Source organism: Phoenix dactylifera, unplaced genomic scaffold, assembly GCF_009389715.1.
Source record: "Phoenix dactylifera cultivar Barhee BC4 unplaced genomic scaffold, palm_55x_up_171113_PBpolish2nd_filt_p 000076F, whole genome shotgun sequence".
Taxonomy (NCBI): Eukaryota; Viridiplantae; Streptophyta; class Magnoliopsida; order Arecales; family Arecaceae; genus Phoenix; species Phoenix dactylifera.
The window spans coordinates 837,265-864,428 of record NW_024067675.1 but is presented as its reverse complement, the minus strand read 5'-3'; the positions used below and the strand labels follow the sequence as shown (position 1 = coordinate 864,428).

Sequence of the window (27,164 nt, the reverse complement as noted above, 5' to 3'; positions counted from 1 at the left end):
GGAGGTGCACTAACACTTCTGTATGTAGCAGTAACAGCTCTTTGGTATTTTATAGCCATTTACAAGCTCCAGAAATGGGCCACTAACAGGATTTTGATGCAAGAAGTATGGCCTTCTTCTTGAATGGTAAAGAGAAATTGAGGGGATTTAACTATTTGATTAATTGGCTTAATGCATGCAAAATAAAGCAGGTGGGGGAACTCGGCATTATGAACCCTAAGGATTTTAACTTAGCTCTTCTTGCTAAATATGGTTGGAAATTCTTAACAACGGAAGAAGCAACATGGAGGAGTGGGATAATATTCGTTTCTGGGAGGATGACTGGTTGACTAATATGCTGTTGTGCTATTTATTTTCAGCTTTGTATGGATCAATTCCTAAGAGAAATATCTTTGTAGCCTCTCAATGGAATCGGAGGGAAGAAAAGTGGAAGTGAAGACAAGAAGGCCTTTAAACAAGCAGGAGGATAAGGAGATATATGGACTTAATACTCTGCTATTGGAGATTCAACTGGCAAGGATAGTGGATAAACCAATTTGGAAGCTAAGCAAAGTAGGTCCTCTGTAGCCTCTAATTACTTGTTTTTAAACAGAAAATTGTTATGCCCCTGTCAAAGGAATCTTTGGAAGACAACAGCTTCTGAAAAGGCAGAAGTATTTTAATGTGGCTTGCCTTCTGTAAGAGAATTCAATCAAAGATCTATTGTTGAGAAAACGATGGAGTCTAGATTGAACATTCTGTATCTAATGATGCAAGACCTGAAACTGCCAATCACCTATTCATCCATTGTTCTTTTGTTAAGAACATTTGGAGCGTTACTCATAACAGCTTGAACATTAAAGGTAGGATGTCGATCTTGTTGTCATTATAGACCAAGTGGAGAAAGAATAGAGTGAAGAAGAAATGGGGAAAGGCTGCGAACCAGCTTGTTCTTGCAGTGTGCTGGCAGGTGCGGAAAGATTGTAACGGATGTATTTTCCTCCAGAAGCAAGCCTCTTACAAGTCAGTTCTGATGATACCTATCGGATTATTCAAATCCACCGGTGGGTTGGGGGGGGGGTGACCTGGGCTCTCATAAGGATGTGGGAAACCATAGTTTTGTACTTTTGAGCAACTGCCTGTAACCCTAACTACACCTGAATGCATGTAATACTTCACTTTTTTCATTCTTTGATAAATTGCTGGGGTGTTGTTCCCCTTCCTTTTGCTCAATTTTTTTTTTTTTTCATTAGATACAGAGTATGACACAGCCACAATTCCTTTGGCAACTCATTTCTATAAACATGCCATTTGATCCTGCATCCTATGCTATAAAATTTTTGAGTTATAATTTCCTTATATAATTTACAGTATTCCTTCCCATATCTGACTACCTTGCACTTGGTCATTTTGTGGTTCGGTTTTGTTTCTTCTTTCTCGTAGCATAGACATCTACTACTCCTAGTCTTAGTTGTTTGGGTAGGGTATTGGGCTTTCTTCTGGTGTCACCTTATAAATGATCGCATGTTGCCATCTTTTCTTTTAGGAAAAAATGTGTTATCTGCTAAGCGATTTATCCATTCTAAAAGAGTAACAAAGTGCTCGTTTTCTCTTATTTAAATACTTTTGTCATTGCCAGATAAAGGGCAGCTGTGATATCTTGTTTCAAATAATTGATGGCTCTCTAAATAATGATTCCCTGCTTGCCAAGGAGTCCTACTCTGTAGTGTTATCAAAAGAATTATACAACAGCATAGCTTAAAACTGACTTCAGGTTAGCGAATGTCCTGTTGTCTTGCTAACTTATTATTGTTATTTTTTTGTAAATTGTTTGGATGCAGATACTGAAGGCCAAAACTTAATTCTTTCGGCAAAGTACTCTCTTATTAATTATGCTAAAGAGATACCTTCAGATCTTTCACAAATTCATCCTCTGTCTGTGGTCAATGTAAGAATATTCCTTTTTTCTCTGATGCCTGTATTGTTAATGGAATCTTTACTTTTCAATTGATATACCTATACACATAAACAGACACATACATATACGTACGTACATATGTACACATGTAACCTACATGGATACATACATAATAACATTTCTTCACTCATCTTTTGATTCTATGTAACTGTTGATAACACAATTTTGTAATACTTCATTGACTTAAAACAGGGATATGTCTGCAATATAATTGAAAATGGCTGCTTTGTTCGTTTTCTTGGACGTTTGACTGGATTCTCTCCAAAAGATAAAGTAAACATTACCCATGATGTGCATGTCACTTTCTTTCTTTATACTCCCTTGTTTTTCAGCTAATCTTTTCTTGCTTGATTCGAAAGGTTACTGATCAACAAATCGATAATTTATCGGATGCATTCTATGTTGGCCAATCAGTTCGTAGTCACGTCCTAACTGTGAGTAAAAAGTTTGATTGTAGGTTTATTTTGATATTGCATTGTTGATGTTTTATGTAAACAGTCTGAACTTTCTGCGTGCAGGTTAATGGTGAAACTGGTCGGATTAAACTATCCTTGAAGCAGTCTTTATGTTCCTCATCGGATGTTTCATTTGTTCGAGGATATTTTCTTCTGGAGGAGAAGGTTTGGGTCACAATTATTTCCCCAACATTGCATGTATTGGATTGCATATTGTTGTTTAATGATCTTCATTGAGTATGGTTTGTGTATATTATTTGACATTCTTCAAGTGGAAATTGTCCTGTATAATTTTAGATGGCTTTGGTGGTTCAATTTCTGGGTTTTTGTTTGAATAATACATAATTTGTGAATACTTCATGCTTCAATATATTGTTGCTTGGTCTTCCCTATTAATGCTTGAAGATGCTTATTTGTTGACTTCTCTCTGGTGTTTGCTTGCTTGTTCTTCATTTTAGTGAAATAGTTATATTCCATATCGTCTTCAATAACATGAGGCTAATTTGTTGAAAGTTGAATCCATAATACTTCTACAACTTGGCTAGTTTATATTTATTTCTTTTGTTTCAATCCCTGCTGCCTCCTCTAACTTTATATTTGGCCTAAGCTTTATAATATCAAACTAAGCTTGCTTAGCCAAGTCCCAATCAAATCTCCTAGAAGGTACAATCGGAATATTTCAGGGTGAAATTGCAGTGCCTGAGATTAAATCTCATGGACGGATTGTCATTGAACAACTATAAGATGACGTGTGACATGATTTTCTTAATATGCATCTTTATCCTAAACTTACTGTGTGAAGTTTGCATAATATGAGGTACAAAAATCAAGTCTATCATCATTCTCTTGATATGGTTTATGTTTCTCACTTTCCTATTTTTCAAACTTTTTCGGTTGGAATTGCTGAAACTGGGGTTGAAACCCCCTGAAATCATCATAATCGAACCATGTTTGGCTTTATTGAACCAAAAAAGTGAAACAGATGTTTTTAAATCTGGCAAGTTGGAAGATGGGTTAGCTAAAATGTAAAAGTTGGATTGCTAGATTATGATTTCAATGATATATCAAGAAGAAGGCGAAGGGTAAGTAGATGTCAGGTTAGGATAAAAAGTGCTATGTCGTCAAATATGAGAAAAGATAAAGTTTTGTTACATTAAACCCATAGAGAGGGAGGATAACATGCTCCTCTAGGATTCTTGACCTTTTACATGAGAAAGGTGAGAGTACTAGAGTGTTTCAACATATCCTAATTTGTGGAAGAATGGAGATAAGTCGAAGATAGGGAGCTATGTATTAGTTATTGGATTTCATATCTGTAAAATTTTAATCTAAGCGTTGCCTATGAGGAAAAGGGAAGAGAACAACTCCTATTTCCCTTTAGATAGATGCCTTGGTCCGTATTTAACTGTTTTGCTTTGCCCCAAGTCAACTTTTCAGATATGAAACCCTCTTCCTGCATCATATTGGCAGCATTACCTCCTACTTCTAGAAGTAAATGTTGTAGTACTGAAGGAAGAAAACATTAGCACTCCAAAATCATGCTAGCTGGTTTAATGACACTAGTATATGTGAGGGAGGATGCCACTGTTGGGAGAGCCTTGAGGTCAAAGATGGACATTTAAATTGATAGGACCATGAGACCTGGGGGCCCCTTTGAAAATAGCAAGTTCCATATGACTGAATAATCTTGGTAAGTAGCCAGCGCTAACCTGTTTTATCATCCAAAATTGAGGGCAGAGAGAGGAGAGGGAAGGGGGGGGGGGGGTTTAGTAGTCTGGATTTTGTATTTGTGTATTCTGTAATGCATAAATCCTAGCAATACCCCAGGGAACCTTATTAAGCTTTCTAGATGAATTAAAATAGAAGATGAGAAAGACTTTCATATACATATTGATCTGTCAGGAAACTACTAAAATTGTGTCCCATTCGTATCAATATCATAATCTTAAAAGGACTACAGGTTGTGTATCCAGTGGAAACATAGTTGCGTTGAAAAACTCATAGATTCCCGATGCCGAGCTACTATTGGTATAGTTTCCAATCCCAACCATGGTGCACGTAAGCTTAGAAAAGCAAGGAGGACGTTGGGGATCTTCTCCTTGACTTGGGATTTCCTTTATTCATAGAGGAGAAATGAACCCTAGGATATTTAAACCTTAGTCTTGACTTCTCTATTAAACCCATAGAGAGGGAGGATAAGATGGTAGACATGAATCACTTGAGGATTATCTTATGCTGTTATCCATAGTTCAAGGTTCTGCTTTTACTTGGATATGTGTAATTGCTTCTATGACTTGCAACTTTGAAACAGAAATAATTAATTGTTTCGTGATGATTTTGTATAATCAGTTGGTGTATGTTAATTTAATCTGTAAAAGTTGATGCAAATTTTCATACTGACATATTGCTAACTTTGTGTTCGTAAGAATTCTTTACTGCTTACAACTGACTACCGAGAAATGGTTGTCCTCGATTTTAATTGCTGGTGGTGGTCTGAATGCTGGATTGTGATTGAATGGTCACTAATTCTTCTTTTTCTATTTTTTCAGTCCCAGCTTTTGTTTTATGCTGCCTTCCTTATCTTTAGGGCTTTTCTTCACTGTATCATGTATGCATAATCTTGATACTTCTACACTGGTCAGAGATGTGATTGGCCAGCAACAAGGAAGTGTTTCAATTTTCTTTGTTTTTTTAATTCAACCGATCTTTGCTCTTTTCATTAAAATTCTCTTTAATTTTCACTTGAATGTTTTGTTATGCAAGCTAATGCTCTTTTTTTTTCCAAAAAAACTAGGTTTTTTGCATTGGTGTTGTCTTACAGTGACCAGACAACTTAAATCTCATGTCCTAACTGTTCTTTTATATTTCTTGTGTATCCATGATTATTCATTAACTTTCCATCTAATAATCCTTGGTTATATATGTACTAGTATCCTCTGTTTTCCTCTTGACCATGTCATTTTGTTCATTCCTTTTTATTTCTTTTGTGTGATCGGTTTAAAAAATTAAATTTAACCTTGGTATGCTTTTAAACATTTTGCTTTGTGGTACAGATAGCAGCATTGCATATATCAGATGCCAATAATCCTGATTCAAGTTGGACGAGAAGCTTCAGTATTGGCAGTTTGGTTGAGGGAGAGATTCAGGAAATAAAAGAATTTGGTGTTGTTGTTAACTTCATAGATAATGGTGATGTTGTTGGCTTTGTTCCACATCATCAATGTAAGTCATTTATTTATTTATAAATGTTGATTTATATTTTATATATTTTGCCTTCACATAGTGAACACTTGGTTATTTTAATGTTCTACAGTGGGTGGAATTAATGTGGAAGTGGGATCTGTTATTAAAGCTTTAGTTCTGGATATAGCTAAATCAGATGGCCTTGTTGATCTATCCCTTAAATCGGAGCTGGTGACAAGTGCTTGTGTAGATGGAGCTAAGAAGGTTGGGTCTTGGTTAAATTAGCTTTATTTTAATGCATTTTCTATTGGAAAAGATTGAATATGTGATGATGTATACAAATGTATATGAAAATGCTTTCAGCTCTAGATGATCTGGATTTGTGTTGGGTATGAACATTCCATGGTCTTTATCTTTGTCTATTGAGGTGTCAATGCAATCAACTGTAAATAAATTTTTTCCTTAAGTTTTTATCTTTTTCTTTTTCCCAGAAGCGTCGTCGAAGTACATCTACGGACTTGCAGCTGCACCAAACAGTAAATGCTGTGGTGGAGATTGTGAAAGAAAATTATTTGGTAAGAAGATCACTAGAGTTTCTGTAGGTTATCTTTGTTACTAGATTTTGACTTGGAATAGCTTTGCTTTGCTAATATGACGCTCATCTTAAATCCCATTTCCCCCATTTGAAGGTTCTTTCGATTCCGGAGTATAATTACGCTATAGGATATGCGTCAATGACTGACTATAACATGCAAAAGCTTCCTCACAAGCACTTCTTGAATGGACAAAGGTGAGCATGGTACCTGTTGTCACTAGTTTGTAGTAGTTCTGATTTTTAGCGTGTGCCTTCAACTTTGATATATCGGCAAAGACAATCACTCACTAGTTGCATCAACTTAAATTACATGATAAAGATGATATATTCCCTTTTTTGATCCCTGTTATTACTGTTGGTGCCAGCTTTTCCCTGCCCAATTTAGGTTTCACATGATTTTTTTCCCCGAATAGATGGTTTGCCATGAAGTAAAAACCATGTGAGTTATGGTCCTGAAAATTTTCATGTTCTAGCTGTGAAGTTTGACTTTTAAATTTGTTGTGATGAACGCCTTTTTGCATGTTCTATTCATGCCAGGATCAATACCCTAATCTTAAAAAAAAGATGAACACCTTTTTGTTGCATGGTTATCTGCTGAGTGTGAAGTCTATGAGGGCCACCTTTGATATTTCAATTCCTCATATAAATCAAAAGATACGAAGACCCAATGTGCTACAACAATTTTTTCTTCTGCTTTATTATCATTTTTTTTTTCAGTTAAAAAACATTTTGAGTAAGTTTTGTCCCCTATTTTTGTTGCTAGATGCCCTAACAAATTATGTTGATGGGTACATGATTTGAGTATTTACTAGGGATTAGCAAGTGTTGTTTTGTGAAAGTAGGCATAATTTTGCTATTAATTGTATGGTTATGTTATACTAGAAGGTGATGTATTTGACCCAGGATCGGCGAAACCGTCTTGAAGCGGACGGTTTCGGTCGTTCCGATCCGTACCGGTGGCTCACCGGTATGGTTCCAGCAATGGAAACAAAACCTGTTGCTGGAGCCGGAGAGGGAGAAGGAAAGAGAGTGAGTGGAGAGGGGGGTGGGAGGCCGCGGGAGTGAGGCTGCGGCTGGTTTTTCTGTTTTGAAAGAAACAGGGGTCCGGCCGTGGCATAAAAATTTTGCGATTTTTAAGCGAAGTTGGCAAGCTGGCGTCCACTACCCTCCGCTGGCCTCTCTCCCTTTCCCCCTTCTCTCTCTCTTTTTCTCTCCCTTGGTCTGCGTGTCGTCTCCTCCGTTGGTGCGGACCTGGCTTGGCACGACCCGTACCGACTCGTGTCACCGAAGAATCGGTACGGTGCCTGGTACCAGTTCCGTCGACCTTAATTTGACCTTTCAGAATCTTGCTGTAAGCATGGATATGCTCCATTTGCTGTAACTTAAATCAATTTGTTCTAGGTCTTCAGCCTATATCTTGGAATCTTGGCTAGTCATCATGTGACATTTAATTTTTCATTCTCACTCTTTGCATTTCCGTGCACCATTTTACTAAATTGCCTATAATAGGTTTCTGTTTCCTATCTGTCATCATGGGTTGTTTGCACCCTCTTTGAATTCCAATAGTTGGTTTTCTCCACTATTTATAAATGACGATAGTTGAAAGTGATGAATGTTGACTATATTGTTGACTGGGTCAGTTTTTGCATTTTCATCCTCTTTCTCCGGTCAAATTCATCAGCATGACTAAACAGTAGTGATTAAGTGTGGAGTTGGAGGTCTATAAGCAGTTGCATATTCCTCTTTTCCCTTGGGACGAAATTTTGGTTTCCTATTTTTGGCACCATGGTTTAGGCCATATCTATCTCTATCTCAAGACTCATTTGGTATCCTAGATTGTATTTTTCCCATTTGTCAAAAACATAAGGTTGCAGGTTTGCGCTTATCTGTGCTTCTTTAGTTGTTTTTCTTGTTGTTTGTTTTTTTAAAAGTTATAGTTTTTAATATTTTTAATTAAAAAAACCTTTTTTATTTTATTTATTCAAATTAAGCTTTTTATTGGCACCTTTTCACTTTCATTTCAGTAGGTGGAGGCTAGCCTCTTGCCTTCTAATTGTGGCTTTGCCATCTTTTTTATTCCTTAAAGTTATCTTTTATTTGAATTGGACTTACCTTATGTGCCTTTCTTTTGCTTGGATCATAGGAAATGGACTCAGCTGTCTTTTTAAAAATATCATGAATTATTTACAAACCACAATAAAAATGCAACGGAGTTGTTTGATGAATTATTCATTTATTCATAAATGGATTGCAACTAACTGAAAAGTTCATGAATCTTGTGAAAAATCCAAGAGAGGTCAAGGTGCTTGAGCATGTTAAGAGACCAGGTCGCCCTCTCATGGATGGGTGAAAGTGCGGAAGAAAATAGGCTGGTTCCCAGAATTTGGGAAAGTTAAAGATCACCATGAACCCCATCCCACATCCTAATTTTCTCAAGGAGTCAGTGCTCAATCTTGCTCTTATCTTTTTCTGGAAGACTCTTTGCTTGAGTATTTTAACTTCCTTCTATATTTTTGAAACAAAAATGATTTTTTCTCTTTTCCTTTTATATGCTATTAACACAGAGAATTGGCTAGGAGCTTTCTTTTTTGGTTGTGGCATAAAATTGTAAATCCTTATATAAATCCCAATTCAAACTTTACTATGAAACTGAGGAAGTGACTTTACTATGAAAACATGTTGGCAGTGATGAACTTATATACTTATTATTATTTTTACAAATATTTTTATTTGGATATTTATTATCTATCAATTTAATTCTGAATTTCTCCAGAATTTTATCTGATATGCCAGATTTTTCCATATTCTGAAATTTTCAAGATTGCCAAATAAGTCGCAAACACCAAACTTGTGGCTGTGGCTTGGAATTGTACTTTTTTAGTCATTGATTTGGTCCTAGTAGTCTTCTTGTCTATGTCTCATTTGAAATTCATATTGTTCTACTATGCTGCACTATTTGTAGTATTCTTTTGGATGTTTATGAACAAAGTCAAGAAAAGCTAAGTGATAGTGGTGTGTCGCAAAACCCAATTAAGATCATTTTTTTCATGGTGTGATTACCATGCTTGCCATGGTGGTCTTTCATTTATGGTGGATGCATTCCTTCTATTTTCTTGGTGCAATGCGAGAGAGGTGGGACTGTGAGGTTGCAATGATCTGAATAACATAGGGCTGTTGAATTGGCTTGATTGGAAGAGGAAGTGGGCATGAGTCAATTTGCAAATGATTAGCAAGCAAAATGCATGTGGTCTGAGGATGTGGAAAAAATATTTGATCTGAAACTTCAATCAGATGGTTTAGGATTTGAAAACACTAAAGCAGTACTTGTCTTTTAAGAGGAGAAAAGTCAACCTCATACAAATGCATATATATTATTTCCACAATAACAATCACATCTGATGCTATGTCAAGCTAGTAGCTGATAATCATAGATGCGATATTCCAACTGCAGTGCTGCTGATTTGGTTAATGCATGATATTGGATGTTGATCAGTCTTTCTGGAATCTTCCATCTTTTGGTTGCTTTTCATTGCGGTGTCACTTCATTTGGCATTAAAATATTGAAGCTCATATTTGTGTCTAAGACTCTATGAACTGCCTATATTGTGCATATATATGCTTTTTTGTATGCCTTCTGCAGGTTTCTATAGCCTAGTTTTTCTTTAAGGATAATTATCTAATATTCATGTCCTTTACAAATGATCATTGTACAATTTAACATGGCATTGTATTTATTTCTTTTAATGTTCTTGGAACTTTAGTGTCCTTGTGACTGTTGGGGCACTTCCAAGCTCCTGTCCTTCTGGAAGACTATTGCTGCTGCTTAAGTCTACGCGTGAGGTTTCTGAGACTTCTAGGTCTAAAAGGGCTAAAAAAATGTCTAGCTACACAGTGGGCTCACTTGTTGCAGCCGAGGTATAATGCTTTTCTCTTTATGAATTACTAAATGTAGATTGTCCTTTAATTTGCAAATTCAAGCATCACTTGATTAATTCTCATTGCTTTGATCCAGATTATTGACATAAAACCTCTTGAACTTATTTTGAAATTTGGGACCGGGTTTCATGGGAGAATTCATATAACCGAGGTGAATTTTACGTATGATTTTTGTTGATTTACCAAATTTCATGTTATTTCTTTTAACTACGTCTGTTGTTGCTTTAATTTGAATTCAATTTTTGTATGTGTAGGTATTCGACAATAATCATGATATGGAGAATCCTTTCAGTAAATTTAAAATTGGACAATTGCTTGATGCACGGATTGTTGCGAAGCCTGAGCAGTCAGGAAAGAGTGGAAAAGGATATCGATGGGAACTGTCGGTTAGACCCTCACTGCTTACAGGTGCGTTAGGTATCTTTTCTTGGATTTAGTTTCCATTATATCTTGAATATGTAAATTATCTTCCAGCACCTTTTTATTACTTATTTTTATTATAATTATTGTGTAATAGTCAAATCATATCTTGTTAATAGACAACTCAATATGCATTTTCTTTCTATAAAAAACAATGTTAATTGGTATAGTTTCACAATTTACTACGGAATGCAAAAAATGTAAAGCTCTTTAGTCTCAACCTATCATCTATCAAACTGACAATTATTGCTCTGACTATGAAACAAACAGAATGTCCAACCACACCTCCTCCCCCCCCCCCCACCCCAAAAAAAAAAATCATTTTATTTCTCCTTTTCTCTCATCAGTATTCGTTCTTATTGCAATTCACATCTTTCTGAATGCCTTGAACCATCATAAAACGACAAGCAGCTTAAGGTGAAGGTTTACTGAGTGAATATCAGAATAACAAAATTTTTGTACCATGTAGCCAACATTTTGCTTAGATGTTGTATTTATCTTCGTTCCTATTCCTTTGTGGAAACTATATTTTTATGCACCATTCAATGTAATACCCGCTGCTCTTTTTTAATTTGTCTCTGTTTACTTGTTATTTCATCTTCTTAGCAATTTTCAGATAGTTGTCATTCTGAGTTGGAAAAATTCTCGTGTAATTCTTACACAGGAGAATCGACGAAGATTCCCACTGCCGAGGAGTTCAATTTTTCAGTGGGAAGCATTGTCAAGGGATATGTTGTCAAGGTGGATGGTGAGTGGGTCTGGTTAACTGTGTCTCGATACGTCATGGCTCATATTTTTTTCCTTGATAGTTCTTGTGAACCTGGTGAGCTTCAAGAATTTCAGCAACGTTACAGTGTGGGACAAGCTGTCAAAGGCAAAATCGTAAGCGCTAATAAAGAGAAAAAGCTGTTGAGATTGACATCATGCCTATCTTCTTTCGTTTCTGAGTCATCGGTTGATCATGAAATTGTAAAGGTAGACATTCAAGAAAATAGAGTTTCTAATGTGAATTGTGCTGAGCACATTTTACAAGGTAATATTGTTGGTGGTAAAGTCAAGAGAATCCTTCCTGGTGTTAGCGGGCTGCTTGTGCAGATTGGGCCTCATCTTTTTGGAAAGGCTCATTATACTGAACTTGTAGATGCATGGGTTGCTCAACCCCTATCAGGATATCATGAAGGCCAATTTGTCAAATGTAAGATCCTGGAAATAACTCGTTCATCGGAGGGAACTGCACATGTTGATCTGTCTCTACGTTCTTCATTACAAGACATCCAATCAGTTAATTCTACAGCGCTTGACAACAATTTGTAAGTGGCAAAGACTTTGCCGTATCATTATTCTGTCAGTTCAATCATGAAAAATATCATATTTAATTATTGTCATATGTAAGGATACAAATGTAAGGATAAAGCTGAATAAGTGTGGATACAACTAAAGACTGTTTTGGTTGAAATGTTTTATCTGGATTTAAGAGGAATAAGTGAATTAAGGGTTCTCTTCCGGTTTCCTGAAATCCCAAAAATATTCTTCCTCTGACATGCTTTGTCCTGGTTTGCAGAATAAAGCTGAATAAGTGGCTTTTTGTAGGGTTGTTGCTGTTTATTCATGGACCATACAAGGCCCTAATGTTTTATACACAGCTGGAAGTTGCACTGAATATTATCATGTAATCATTTTGTATTCTTGTAAAAATATGTCGCCTAAGCAAAAAAATATATGGGCTGAATGTTATTCGTCTCGGAACCTATTTGGTATTAACATCACTATGAAATATGTTCAGGCTTTTTTTTTTCTTGTGCAGTTTAGTCTGTCACCAAATAGATGGGATATGTTCTGTTTGTTATGGCTATGGTCTTTTTGTTTAATTTGGTATATTTTCCTGCCAGCTTATCTCCTTGTGTATACTTTATTCGTCTTATTCAATATTTTGCGGACCTATTTCGTTCTTTTTACCTGCTTATGAAGTGATGCTTCGTAGGATGGGATAAAGGCAGGCAATAGTGATGGATATGAATGAGGGTTTGAATCAATTTAACTAATAAATCCAGCCTTGGGGAATGATTGTCTGTATTCTTAATTAAAAAAATGAGGGGAATAAAATCTATCTAATGTGTCCTATCAGAGTATAGTTCTTGTATATATATCAGATCCATGCAATGTGTGCCTTTACCTGGATATATTTATGATAAAGAATCTTCAGGTCATATCAATACAATCAACTTATATGCACTTCTATATTTGGCACTTTTGTATGCGCACATTGTATGTCATATACAGAGTATATTTTTTACAACTCTTCATTATATCTCTGCTTATCCTCCCTGGATATTGGCACCATTGCAAAGGCAACTACAAAATTAGACACACTATTTGAGCTTCTTAAATAATTTCAAATGCAGTCTAATACAGCAGTACTCTGTAGTCTGTACAATGCATTGGTAGTGTTAATATTTTTGAAACATGTGTATGAGGATAAAAGAGGTACATGAAATTGTTAGAGCGGTCATATGGTACATAATACTTATTAGTTAAGTAGAAAAGCATAAAAGAGGCCTCCTTGGTAAATACCTATTCAATATAACTTTGTTGCATGATTAATTATGTATTCTTTCTTTATGGGAATAAGATTTTAAGAAGGCTTATTATGCATTGTAGGAATACTCACATCAAGCGGTTTGAAAAGATTGAAGATCTTCATCCTAACATGGATGTGCAGGTAGTTCTTTTCTTTTTGTATTGCTTTTGTTTATTTGAACACTGCTTAATTAGTGATATTATGCAGTCATCTTATTGACAATTATCATCAAGAACTGCCAATATTTGTGGAAATTATTTGTTATGACTGTTTATTTGCTTACTCTTAGATTTGAAAGATGTACTGCTTAATGCATTAAATTATGAATTATTTTTATGTCTCATGTGGTGCAATGAGGTGTGATTTATGTGGAACTTTTTTAGCTTTTAGCTTTTAAGAAGAAGTGAATCGTGCTTGTGGTAATCAAGGGCTACCATGGTACATGCACCAATCAACACTTGCTACAAACGGGCATTAGTGCTTTTATTGCAGTTATTTAAGCGACATGATAGCCTTATAATGTGTAGGGTGAGCTCTTTGTGTTGTAGAGAATTCTTTTTGGTTTGAAGCCTTAATCCTTTCAATGCAAATTCAATGATGGAACTTCCCTTTTTTTTCCGGTAGAAAAGACCAGTAGGCAATGGACTACATAATGGGGATAGCCTGGGATTTAAATACCGTTAGTTTTGTATGATAACACATACCATTTAGAGAAAAATGACACCGGTGTGGCTTCAGATGCTGCCTCTCGCTTGAACCGGTCTATATGATCTGTCCTGCTTGTGTATCAACAAATTCATATGGACTACCAATTACTTTTTATACTTGTTGATTCTGATTGTCTTGGTTCATTTGGTACCGGAATCGTACCGGTACCATAGCCTTCTGGGACAAACTGGTACATAAACCTTTGGGGGCAGTCCTCCCCCAAACACCCCAACCCCCCAAACCTTTGGTGTAGGCAGGATTGGAACCCGGGTTTCTTGCCACAGCCAGCAGAGATTTTGCTTGCTTGTTTTGCTGGGGCCTTTCAATCATGGAACTTCTAAATTGAATATCTGCATAGTTCAACATGATGAACCACATCTGAAATGCCTCAAACCTAAATTTGAATAAGTTTTCTAAATTACCTATTTTTTTGTATCAAGTATCATGAAATAGGCTTTTCAGTTTCTACAAAAGAGTATTTTGATATAGTTTATGGTTTAGAAGCATCCAGATCCGTGTAAATTTCATTTGTCTGGTAGAAACATCCAAATTATCGATGGGCATTATACATTAAGGATCAATACTGTCGATCATTATTAAAAAAAAATCAGATGGTTACCAACAAAACAATGAACATCATATGCCATACAAATTGAGAATCCAAACTAGCAATCATAATCCATACATTTCTGATACACAAAAGAAACAAAAAGTTGAACTGACCTTGGTGCTTCTAAACCATAAATCAAAGAACTATATTTTAATATATTTTGCAGCTGTGTTGGTGGAAAGATGTGGGAAGTCAGAGCAGGAAAAGGAGAAACTGACAGCTCTAATGGAGGACCTGACCAATTGTGAGCTCATCAGATTTTGAATTCATAAAGTTCAGGGATAAAATAAATCCTCAGATTTTAGTATTGTCAATTTGGACACGTCTGGATCAACAGTTTCTCTTAAACCCACAAGTTCGCCCTTCACTACTTTCTCACCTCTTTCCAGTCTGAAAGTTATCAAGCAGATATGGTTGGGCATTGCTTTTATGGCATCTAGGCATTTGGGTGTTCTTTGCTGTGTTTAATGGCATTTCTTTTCAATTTAGATGTTTCATTGTTCATTTTACATTCATAAGATTGAGCCTGCAATCCTCAAAGATGGATTTTAACGCTTCTCATGTATGTGTGCGTGCATGCATGTTTATACAAAGCACAAACACCACGTACATGGATGGCCGAACCGGACCAAACAGCCCGGTTCGGCCCGAACCGAGCCGACCCAGTGGGAAACCAGGTCGGTTCGGCCATCGAAATTGGTTCCAGCCACGAACCGGCCGGAACCGGTTCTGAACTGACCGGAGTCGGCCGGAAAAGGTCCGAACCAGACCGTACTGGCCCGAACCGTTCGGAAACGGACGGTTCCGTTCGAACTCGGTGCGAACCTTCTGGCTCGCGCTGAGTTGACTAGGTTCTAAACTAGGCCCTCCTCTCCTTTGTATTGGTGATAAAATGATGTTGGAAAGGCTCGAAGCGGAAAAAATTCTCCTTCCCCTCACAGCGAAATTGACACCGATTCAACATTTTAGAAGGAAGATCCAAGCCTAATAAAGTATGCTTCCTCTCCCCTATCTCATTTCCTCATTTGTTTTTGGGGCTTAATAAAGTAGCTCGAAAATTGCAAAAGAAGAAGAGGTCATGCCAAATTTTTTAATTTGGGCTTGATTTTATTATATGTTGTAGATCTATGGATAATGTACATGATGACATTTAATTTTTGGATTATATATAATTTTGAAAATTAAAAATATATTTTTGAATTAAAAATAAAAAAAAAATAAAAATATAAAATATAAAATTAGAAACGTATTTAGAGGCATGCAAGCTACTCTCCAGCAAAATTTGGTATCAATTTATTCAAGTTTTGATGTGATCATGCACACAGTGGCCTGGGCCTAAATTTGAAAAAAATTGAAAAATAAGTAGCTTTTGATGCAAGCCCACGAGCTTAGAAAAATATATATAGCATTCATTGTTAGGTTCTAGTATAGATCCTCCAAGCTCGAAAGATATCTACGGTGAGCTTCTAGACATAATAAGGACCTGGAGAAATTGATTGCCTCATACAAGAGCAAGTGGCCTACATATGGACTGATGGTTGGATTGGTTCTATCAGGTGGAGCATTATCTTTTTGACATATTATGATATGAGAATTTTTTTCACAAGTCGGTTGATGCTTCTGATTAGGTGCACGACGCCGCGTACATCCTCAAACTTATGGAGGTGATTGATTAGGTAGGAGAGGAGAATGTTGTGCAGGTCATTACTGATAATGGGCCACAATATAAGGCTGCCGGAAAGATCTTGAAGCGATGACCATATATTGTGGACCCAATGTACTGCACATTGTATCGACCTCATGTTGATGGATATTGCGAAGGTTCATAGGGTGTAGCAGATAATGAAGACAACCCAAACCATCACCAGATATATTTATAACAATGGATTCTTTCACTGATGAGGAGGCATGCAGGGTGAGATCTTGAGACCATGAGTCACACGATTTGCTACCAACTACGTTGTACTTAATAGCCTTCTTGAGAATACATCAGATGTTTGTCAGTCCTGAGTGGCAGAAAAGTAGATATGCGAGAGCCGACACTGAAGGGAGCATTGTCGAAGACTTGGTGACGAGACAGACATTCTGAAAGCGAGCCACTACGATAGTAAAGGCTATCAGATCATTGTATGAAGTCCTTTGGGTCATGGACAGCGAGAGGTACCTCCAAATGGACTTTTTGTATCACATGATGTTGAGGACAAAGATTCAGATTATGGAGGCAGATCCGACGTATGCCCACGAGTACATCGACATCTTTGAGCGGCGGTGGGACTACCAGATGGGTAGGGACTTGCATCTAGCAGGTAAGCAAGAATATTGAAAATTAGAGTGTTCCTGTACTTGTACAATTTTACTAAGATAATAACGAACTCTATCTGTAGCATACTATCTGAACCCTCGGTTTCAGTATACCATAGCTAGAATTGATATGGATGACGAACTTCTGGTTGCTCTTCGTAATGTGATTTACAAAATGGAGCATGATCCAGAAATTGTGTCCTATGTCTCGAAGAGTTAAGTTAACTTAGGAAACATGTGTAAGTTAACTGGTATCTTTCATTATTACTATAATACAACATGGTTCTTTTTCACAGAACAAAATATTTAAAGAGGGAACCGACAGCTGTCGTAAGTAAAAAAGCATGAATCCATGTATGTTACACATCAGGACATTTACCTGGTGTTAGATGGTTATTAATATGGTGCTATCTTATATGTAATTTTCTTCAATATTTTTGCATCTAAATGGTGGATTAATTTTGGTTTGTCTGCAAAAAATCTTAAGCGGCTAGCTATCCGAATCCTTTTCCAAACGGTCTCCTCGAGTGGCTGTGAGCGCAACTGGTCCACCTTCGCCCTCATCCACAACAACCAGAGGAATCGTTTGACATAGAAGCGCCTCAAGGATTATGTATATATTCACTACAATTTGAGGTTGAGGTTGAAGTGCATTCAGAAGGAAGTGGAGCTAAAGTACACAGATTCGATCCATAGTGCTTTCGTTGATGATGAGGATGATCCTATGATTGGATGGCTTGTGGGCCAGCAGTAGGAGCCGGAGCTTGATTAACGAGGATCGCCTCCACGACCGGTCAACTTCATAGCTAGCAAGGCTAGGGTCGATGCAGGGCAATAGGCATAGATCAATATTACATACATCCTTCCAGCTGATTAGCTATGGCCATAAGAGAGCCGGTCACCACATGACTCCTTGTCTGAGACATCCTTAGATATGATCGAAAGATGCTTAGACGAGGCACTACGTTATCCGGTCGACTCGATCAGAAGAGCGATATGCGTCCCAATATAGCTAGACAGAGAGGGGCACGAAGGGTAAGCAGGTAGCGAGTGGCATGAAAGGTAAGAAGGCAATTGCCTAGCACACCAAAAAAAAAATAAAAGGCACCTGCAGCTTTAATGGAGTGTCGAGGAGTCAGTTCACTCAAATTCAGAGACCAGGAGCAGTAGTTCTGTTTGCTAAAGAGGAAGTGGAGGAAATAAGACCATTGTTTATGAGACAGTCGCAGGATGCAAACTTTACTGCATGACTCCCAATCATATCAATATCAGTTATTCCCAGAGAATTCCAAGCTAGTTCTTGATTTTGATTACAATGGCAGAAAACTTTAACAACCAAGTTAGGCCCTAGATTAAACCCTAGGTTATATAACAGTCATCTATTACCCACTCTTTTCTAGAACATTAACTTTCTACTTCAACTTTACTGAATATTGAGGTTCAAACCTAAAATTCCTGCAAACAATTAAGACAGCCCTAATGCCGTATGGACCTCATTTCTTCCTTCCCCTAGGCTGTCCTATATCAGAGCACCTCTTTCAGAGTCCCACTATAAGAGTGTTATGATCAAATCTTTAAGATCAATCAAATGAAATTTGAATAGGTTTATTTCATAAAAAAAAAAGATTTATTCTGACTATATTTTTGACCTATCCAAGGTAGCAGTACAAGACATTCTTACACTAGGTTGAAGTATTTTTTAAGACATCAGCAGTAAGAGGCATGTCACACCATAAGAATCAGCATCAGATGTGGGTTTTTTGGAGTCGAAGTGTGACTGCTCCTTTGCCACTTCATAATATTCGGTCTAGTAATCAAAAGACTAGCTTACCATAAGACATTTAGGCATTCTTGAAGCAGACATCCTAGTGAGAAGGCACTAGTGGCTGCAGGCGAAAGAGAAATATTCCCACCATGGAAGTGTCAAGACACTGTACAGAAGGCAAACTGACAACATTGCTTATGCTGGATTGCTTGTATAAGGAGCATACATGTTGATCTGGTAAACCACCTTTAATTGCGTATCACTTACAGGGTATCAGGATTTTTTTCTTCTTTTGGTGCCGCGGTGCCGTTTGGGGGGAGGGGGGGGGGGGTATGTCTTGGACATGTTTAATCTAATTATTCGAGTGAACAGTAACACAATATGTAGATGAAAGTAATCTCTCGAGTAATTATCTTTCTCTGTAATTGCTTTTTCCTTAATTGGATTCTTCCCTCTGGACTGTAATTTGTAACAATGGTTGAAAACAATTATTGTTAATGGTCTCAGTATAAAGGATTTGAGATCACAGGTAGCTCTACTGCTTTGAATGTGCAGGGATATGTCAAGAGTGTAACTTCGAAAGGATGTTTCATTATGCTGTCTAGAATGATTGATGCTAGAATCCTCCTATCAAATTTGTCTGATGGATACATTGAAAATCCTGAAAAAGAGTTTCCAGCCGGAAAACTTGTACATGGCAGGTAACGTATCAAATTATCCACCATAATTTGATTAAGAGAGAGAGATTGTCAGATGCTTCGAGGTAACAAAAGGTTTGTGCAGGGTTTTATCCGTGGATCCTGCATCCAAAAGAGTTGAGGTGACATTGAAGACGGATATGAAGACCGAGGTAGCAAAATCTGATCCAGGTGTTTTCTGTAATCTACATGTCAGTGATATTATTTCTGGGCAGATTAGACGGACTGAGCCATATGGCTTGTTTATAGCAATTGATAACACCAACGTGGTAAATGTCCTTTTACCTAGCCTCCAAGAGGGCATTACTCTGGAATCAGTGATTTGATGTAATTTTTCTTTGAACAGGTTGGTTTATGTCATAAATCAGAACTTTCAGATGAGCCCATTGATAACATTGAAACTAGATATAAAGCAGGTGATAGAGTTGTAGCAACAGTTTTGAAGGTAAGTATATACACGCATTGATAGCCAGCATGCTTCCATCTTGTGAACAATTCCCCTTCATTAGTTTTGAGGGCCTCATGATAATATATCCCAACATATGCTCGGATGTGTTTGTTCATCTAACTGGCTACCTGTGTGCTTACTTTCAATTGCCAGGTTGATGAGGAAAGACATCGAATATCCCTTGGAATGAAGAAATCTTACTTTGGAAATGCCAGCGATGTTCATATCATCTCAAATCATGGTACAGATGATGACAGTGTTGATGGTACATTGCTTGCTTTGCAGCAGAATGACGACCTACCCCATATTGAAAAGATGTTTGGGTGTGATAGTGAGGATCCTGCAGTTCTCAAACAAGCGGAAACAAGGGCTTCTGTTCTTCCTCTGCAGGTTGTTCTTGATGACTCGGATGGTTCTGATTTGGATAATGTGACTGTAAGCCAGGAAATTGTCAATGTGACTGATATGGCTGCAAAAAAGAGTGCTCGACGCATGAAGAAAAAAGCCAAGGAGGAAAGGTCTGCTCTCATCTCTCTGTCACTTCTCACTGTTGGGTAAGTCTTCACAATTTCTTCTCTGGACTTACATTTGCTACTATTGCAATCATTTGCATAGGGAGCTAGAAATCAGTGCTTCTGAGGAGAGGAATCTACAGAAGGATATACCAAAGACAGCAGATGAATTTGAGAAATTGGTCAGAAGTTCTCCTAACAGTAGTTTTGTCTGGATAAAGTACATGGCTTTCATGTTATCTCTCGCAGACGTTGAAAAAGCACGCTCCATTGCAGAACGGTATGCCTCTGGCAGTAAGATATTCACAGCCCTGAGTAAATAAAAGACTGTTTGTGCATTATTATCATTTTAGTTCTCACAAATGATGAGAAAGGAAATGAAAAGGGAAATCAGGTAATGGTAGAATCCTTTATTACTCTGCCACACATTCAGCACATTTAGTGGGGAATATCGGTCAATAAAGGAGACTTACATTGAAACAAAAATGACAAACATACTTATGGTGTTTGGGTGTAATTTCTTTGATCTCTTGAACGTTTTTTGTGGCCACTGATAAGGTGTGTTGTTGTTGCATAAATTCTCATGCTCAATCGATTTTTTTTTTTCAAAAAGAAAAGGAAATTAAAAAAAAGAAAAGAAAAGGTATTGTATCTATGATTTAGTACCAGCAAAGATAGCAAAGTACAATAAGCATGTAAAGTTCATAAAATATTGAAATTTGAGGAGATGAATTACGGTAATTACTGCTGGCTTTGACTTGAGGTTGCGGAACCTGTCCATTAAATTAGCCAACTTGATGCCTCACCCTGTATATTTTTTTTTCTCATTTAATTTAATGTTTACCTCCTCCTTCTTTGTCTTCTTTGCTATTTTTTCTTTTAAGGTGATACTTATTATTTCTGTTGAAAGGTGGAATATGAGTGAGTTAGAGACACTCTATGATTATAACCATCAGACCTTGTCCCAACCGTAGGTAATGCTAGAATGAAATGAAATAAAATAAAATAAAATAAAATAATGCAGAACGTGCTATTTTGACATTTTCGATATGTTATGCTTTGTGTGCTGTATGAAATAAATCATGGTATTTTGGTTTCCCCAACATCCAACTACAACCCCAGCCTGTGTACTTCCCTTTCCTTTCCTCTTTTTTTACTTCTTTTTCCTTCTGTGCCCCAATCCGTGCCAGCTTCTCCCCTGCTTTCTTTCTTCCTTTATCCTTGAAACCCACCTCATCTCCTTGTTTCATAACCTCTGACCCACAACATGCGGCGTACAACCTTCAGGTCAAATCACTTCAGTTTTTTTGAATGTTTGATCAAATATATCACAGGTTCCAAAATTCTAGTTCATGGTTTTATCTCACAAAGTACTTGGTCTGTTCATCATGTTTAATTTGAGGTCTTGATCTAGCTATGGTGGCGATATGCTATCTGGGAAGTTTCTGTTTCGTGAGAGAAAAAATGAGGGTTTCAACTACCTAATAGTTTTCTTTTTCTTTTTGCTTTAGAAATACTGTAGGAAAGAAACCATCTGGATTCTAATCGCATGCCTCTCTCCGGTGCATGCAGTGAGGAAACCAAAGGACCCAAGTCCTATTGACCAGACACCCGCAAGCTCAGAGCCCAACAAATTTTAGTCCATCTCCTTAACCATTCAACATATTAACATGATTGCCTATTTTAAAGAATCTTAAATCTCTCCTTCCATCTAAACATAGAAATTTTATTGGTTCAGATACTCCAGACCATCCTAGAATCATGTTGCTAAACCCAAAGCAAGCAATTCTGACATTCTGTATCTGGAAAATCACCCTTTCTCTCTTGATCATAGACTCTAGAAGGCAATGACTGGTTTTGGCGTATGGTTTTAAGCATATTGTTTAGCCTTGTGGATTACTTCATTGTAGCCATATCAAAAGCATTATGATGGGTTTATTAAACAACCAGCAAATCGCCATGATCATGGAGAAGGTTTGAAAAGAGTGGGCCATGGGAAAAGAGTGGGAGAAGGGTAGACATGGGCAATGGGAAGAAAGAGAGGATGAGAGGTGTGAGGGAGAGTAGCGGATGGAGAAGTGATGGACCGTGGGAGTTGGTGGGTGGTAGCTGGTGATGGGTAATGGGAGGACGAGGCATGGAATGTGGGAACCATAGGTGGTCGGCATAGTTTGTCGTGGTTGGAGGTAGGAGGAAGGAGAGGTGGTATGGTGGTGGGAGAAATAGGTGGCGGGCCTTTGAGCAACATGATGAGAGGAAGAGGGCTTGTGGTGAGTGGAGCAAGAAGAAACTAGAGGAGAAAGGCAAAAAGGTTTCTCAATAAGGTTTTGAGTTTCAATGTATAGGACTAGCCAATTTCTCATGAGCTGTAGGGATATCATGAGATTTTTGACTCTTGGAAATGACCAAACCTATCTGCTCCTTTTTAACTTTAGGAGGGTATTCCTTGTTGTTTTCCATTAGGATTAACCTGGTTGCTCCTTAAAAGAACTAGCGTGCACACATATGCGTATGCATACATAAACGTATATACAAACATACATATATACATAGAGAAAGATGGACTTGGCTACACCCAAATAAATCAATTAAATTCAGTCAAGTCTATTGGATGACGGGGGTCCTACATCAATGATCCGAACTGTTGAAAAGGATCTATTACCTTTAAACTGCTTAGACACCAAACTCATATAGATCCCTAGTCCATGTATTTTGACTACTTGATGCATAGGTTAGGAGTCTCCAAATCTTGGAATGTAAGCAATTTAGAGGTAGTAGATCACGCCCGATAGCTCGGATCATCGATGTGAGGCCCCCATCATCCGATCTAGACTTGGCCTGCTTTGAATGGAGATCCACTTAAGTATAGCCAAGTCCACCTCTCTCTCTCTCTCTATACATATACACACATATGTATATACATATACATATACACAAACATATGTGATATATGATACATGCACACACTAGCTCATAACCATGCATAGATACACACACATAGTAGAACTATTGTTTGGCACCCATAAAATAGCACTTGTGAGGTTGGTCTTGACGTTATAATGAGGGCCTACACCAAACAATTGGATGTGATCCACTATCTCTAAATTGCTTATAATAAAAAGATTATGTGAATATAGGGCTGGAAGTGGGCCGGGCCAGGCCGGGCCACACCCCTACCCAAGCCCGGTCTGAAATTATTTTCCGGGCTTCGGGCCAGGCCTAGGCCCGAACAGTTTTACAGAAACTCGGCCCGAGCCCAATTGGGCCAGCCCGATTGGACTAAAGTCCGCCAGGCCCGATCACGAGCCCGGCCCGAGCCCATTTGGTTGCCATAAAGCATTTAGTTTAATATCAAAAAATAAATTTTGTCTCATTTACATGTGGTCAACCTATTGGTTCATGGCATACTTTTTTGAAGTTTGGGAACAATTTGCAACAAGCTTCCAACATGCTGTCAACCCTCTATAATTTGTACAAAATGCTTGGGCTCGGGCTTGGGCCGGGCCCGGGCCGGGCCAATGAGATACTCGAGCCCGGCCCGAAATAGAAATGGGCTTAATTATTTAGCCCGAGCCCGGCCTGAAATGCATTGGGTCTAGCCCATAGCCCGGCCCGCGGGCATCCCGACCCGATGGGCTTCGGGCCGGCCCAAGCCCACTTCCAGCTCTATGTGAATATATACATACGTGCATGCATGCGTGCATGTGGGCATGTATACATAGTTTATATGAAACTATTTTATTGTCTTAGAATATTGTGCTGAATTTGTACTGACTATAACACGGCGTATTGACCTAAAAAAAAGCAAAAAATGTTCAATCTGCCAACATACTGTAGTTACTATGTCTACCATATCAGAGCCTTTCTGTTTCTTGACGATTGATTTTATCTTGTGTTTTGAAGGGCTCTGAGAACAATAAACATCAGAGAAGAGGGGGAAAAGCTTAATATTTGGGTAGCATATTTTAATCTAGAAAATGAATATGGAAGTCCACCTGAGGTAAAATGGAGATCTTTTACAGTCTATTCTATCTTTTGTTTAGTGGCACAAACTAATACTGTGCCATTATCAGGAGGCTGTTAAGAAAACCTTCCAGAGAGCATTGCAGTACTGTGATCCCAAAAAATTGCATCTAGCTCTTCTGGGAATGTATGAAAGGACTGAACAACACAAGCTGGCAGATGAGCTTCTGGAGAGAATGACCAAAAAGTTCAAAAACTCATGCAAGGTAAGTGATGGAATTTGTCCATCATCCCAAATACGACAAGCTGAAATCCCTTGTGGTATTGTAGGTCTGGCTACACTGTGTTCAAAGCTTCATGAAGCAACGCAAAGATGGAATTCAGCCTATTGTAAACCGTGCTCTTCTGAGTCTGCCACACAACAAGCATATTAAATTCATCTCCCAGACTGCTATCCTAGAATTCAAGTGTGGTGTGCCTGATAGAGGACGGTCTATGTTTGAAGGTATATTGCGGGAGTATCCCAAGAGAACAGACCTTTGGAGCATATACCTCGATCAAGTAAGTACTCTCAGCCCCTCTAATATTCAGGATTCAAGTGTTTGCCTTGTGCTGGAGTTACCTTCCCTGATACATCTCTCTTTGGCAGGAAATTCGCCTGGGTGATGTGGAAGTGATACGTGCATTATTTGAACGGGCAACATCTCTGAGTCTTCCACCAAAAAAAATGAAGGTGCATGCCCCTTTGCAGAGCTATTGTAGACACATTCTCTGTCTCATTCTTTTATAGCGTCCCACAATTAAGAAAATATCAAGCTGTTTAAACCCTTTCTCTTCCAACAAGAATATTGCACATGTATGCGAAGCTTTTTAAAGGGTCATATGAATAACTGAAATCTTAAGCAGTGCATGTTATCTGATGCACTAAATTGGCCTCGCATCAACCAGTGATTATGCTAGCATTATTCAATGTATATGCTTCTTGTTTCTCTCTCTCTATACTAAAAGCATTAAACAGAAAATTATTTGGGTGAGCCATTTAGCTATATGCATTTCAACTTTTTTTATTGCATTCATCAATTGTCTGTCAACTTTGAAACTATGGAGTGGAACTACAAGAAAAGGACGGTCAAGTTCTCATTAACGAAGGTGGTAATGCACTTGGAACCTTAGGTCCGTAGTTCTGTTTTGTTGGTTCACTTGGTTTTGAGTGAGTTGTTCGCAGTTCATTCTTTCCCAATGATCTTTTGCAGTAGGATGAATACCTCTGCCTTTTTTATTTATATTCTAAAATAAGAATTCATATTTAATTTAAAAAGAAAATTTGTGTTTATTTACTAGATTATTAATAAAATAGTGTGGATTTATCAAAATATACATGCTAGCTAATTCACAAACATCTGAGAATAAAGTTAGGGCACGTGAATTAAGTGAACTAATCTGCATGCAGAAATTCTAATTCCGTAAGGCCTGTCTGGAACTTCCTGCCATATCCGGCAGGAATGGCTGGAGAGAGTGCATAGAGGGAGGGAGGAGCAAGAGAGCAGGGAAGGGAGAATAGGGTAGCAGGGTAGCGGGGCCTGATCTGTGGGATCAAAAAAAATAAAAAAAGATCTCAAGGTGCCTCTGTTTTTTTGGATCCTACAGGGAGTTGGCTGCACGGCCCTCCAGGCTCTCTGTTCCTCTTGTACTGCTCCCTCTCTCCCTTCACCCAGCGGTCCAATCCCGGTCTATCCGACCAGATCTAGCCAAAAAGGGCACTGGGCTTTTCATGTTAGACCAAACACCATCTTGTGTGGGCGTGGTTATACCAATTTGCAAGTTGGTTGTGATTAGAGCATCAAGTAAACTATACCCTTGAGTTTGTGTTATACCAGACAGTTGATATGATTTCATATTATTATACTTGATTTTTCTAGTAGTCTTTAAATTGCAAAATTGTATCGTCATGGCATAATTTTCTTGAGAATGCATTATCATGGTTTTCTGGAGAACTTTTAGTGCATTGTCTTCAATATTCTTGCTAAATAGCAAATAATGATCTATAACATCGTCTTACTCTATATTTGCAGTTCTTGTTTAAGAAGTATCTAGAGTACGAGAAGGCTCGTGGTGATGACGACAGGATAGAGCACGTCAAAAATAGAGCTTTGGAGTATGTGGAGAGCTCGCTCGCTTGACATTGATCCGTGAGCTGGAATTATGGTGATGGAACATACTCCTTGTTTCTCAAGCTAACCCGCCAGAGTTGATTATCATGTTTAAAAATTCATTCAGACATCATCCATGCACGCATGTTTGAACCCAAGTCGGATTATCAAAGTTGAAGCAGATGCCCTAGCATGGGTGGCTATTGTAAGCAATAGTAGATCATCGAGCAGATTTACTGTATTTTGAGCCTGAAAAATAGCATATTTTTTTATTTGTATACGTCCTAATGTAACAAATCAACTGATACTTGAAGTGGAAATTTTATGATAAAAGAAGTGTTATGCTTGGATATAACTATTTGTAATTTAATTTTGTATATGATGCCTATGTATGATGCACTTAAATACAAGTAAAAGCATCACACATTACCTTTAGTCTGGCAATTGAACAAGCAATAAAATTACACAATGTAATCCAGAAGTATGCGATCAGAACCTGGATTCTCATATCCTTCAGTGATTCTTGTTAAATTTCTCAGTTCAACCTTTACTCCATATATGATATGGATAAAAGATTCTAATGTCCAAATCAAATCTTATAATATAGATTACAGTCGAAAAATAAAAGAAAAATATCTTCTGGAGTATAAAAGCCCGCTTAAGGAGTGTTTGTATATGACAGGATTTCCTCCATTTGTTGTTTTGCAGATTGTACAAAAAAGTTGCATGCGCTTGAATAACACACCATAAATAGGAGATGTTAGCGCTGCGGTACCAATATCCAGTAATAGAAAATGAGTAATTTTTTTATAGATTTACATATTTTAGCGTAAAAACTAGTGAGTAGAACAAAACGTCAGATGACAAGGATCCATTATGGTAATC

At 37.7% G+C, this 27,164-nt stretch overlaps 1 protein-coding gene across 1 annotated transcript in view; it reads left to right on the top strand.

The window, feature by feature from the left end:
- Window positions 1-26,714, top strand: part of LOC103706723 (rRNA biogenesis protein RRP5) — a 47,699-nt gene extending 20,985 nt beyond the window's left edge. Inside the window, exons 18-40 of the mRNA XM_008790941.4 lie at window positions 1,821-1,927; window positions 2,150-2,230; window positions 2,317-2,391; window positions 2,476-2,577; window positions 5,466-5,634; window positions 5,726-5,859; window positions 6,087-6,170; window positions 6,285-6,385; window positions 9,952-10,105; window positions 10,203-10,277; window positions 10,381-10,534; window positions 11,211-11,856; window positions 13,205-13,265; window positions 19,064-19,209; window positions 19,292-19,475; window positions 19,553-19,651; window positions 19,808-20,172; window positions 20,270-20,446; window positions 24,070-24,166; window positions 24,240-24,395; window positions 24,460-24,690; window positions 24,779-24,862; window positions 26,202-26,714. Of these exons, the coding sequence (XP_008789163.2) occupies window positions 1,821-1,927; window positions 2,150-2,230; window positions 2,317-2,391; window positions 2,476-2,577; window positions 5,466-5,634; window positions 5,726-5,859; window positions 6,087-6,170; window positions 6,285-6,385; window positions 9,952-10,105; window positions 10,203-10,277; window positions 10,381-10,534; window positions 11,211-11,856; window positions 13,205-13,265; window positions 19,064-19,209; window positions 19,292-19,475; window positions 19,553-19,651; window positions 19,808-20,172; window positions 20,270-20,446; window positions 24,070-24,166; window positions 24,240-24,395; window positions 24,460-24,690; window positions 24,779-24,862; window positions 26,202-26,309 (3,590 nt within the window). The 3' untranslated portion in view covers window positions 26,310-26,714. The remainder of the gene's footprint in view (window positions 1-1,820; window positions 1,928-2,149; window positions 2,231-2,316; window positions 2,392-2,475; window positions 2,578-5,465; window positions 5,635-5,725; window positions 5,860-6,086; window positions 6,171-6,284; window positions 6,386-9,951; window positions 10,106-10,202; window positions 10,278-10,380; window positions 10,535-11,210; window positions 11,857-13,204; window positions 13,266-19,063; window positions 19,210-19,291; window positions 19,476-19,552; window positions 19,652-19,807; window positions 20,173-20,269; window positions 20,447-24,069; window positions 24,167-24,239; window positions 24,396-24,459; window positions 24,691-24,778; window positions 24,863-26,201) is intronic.
- The last annotated feature ends 450 nt before the right edge of the window (window positions 26,715-27,164 follow it).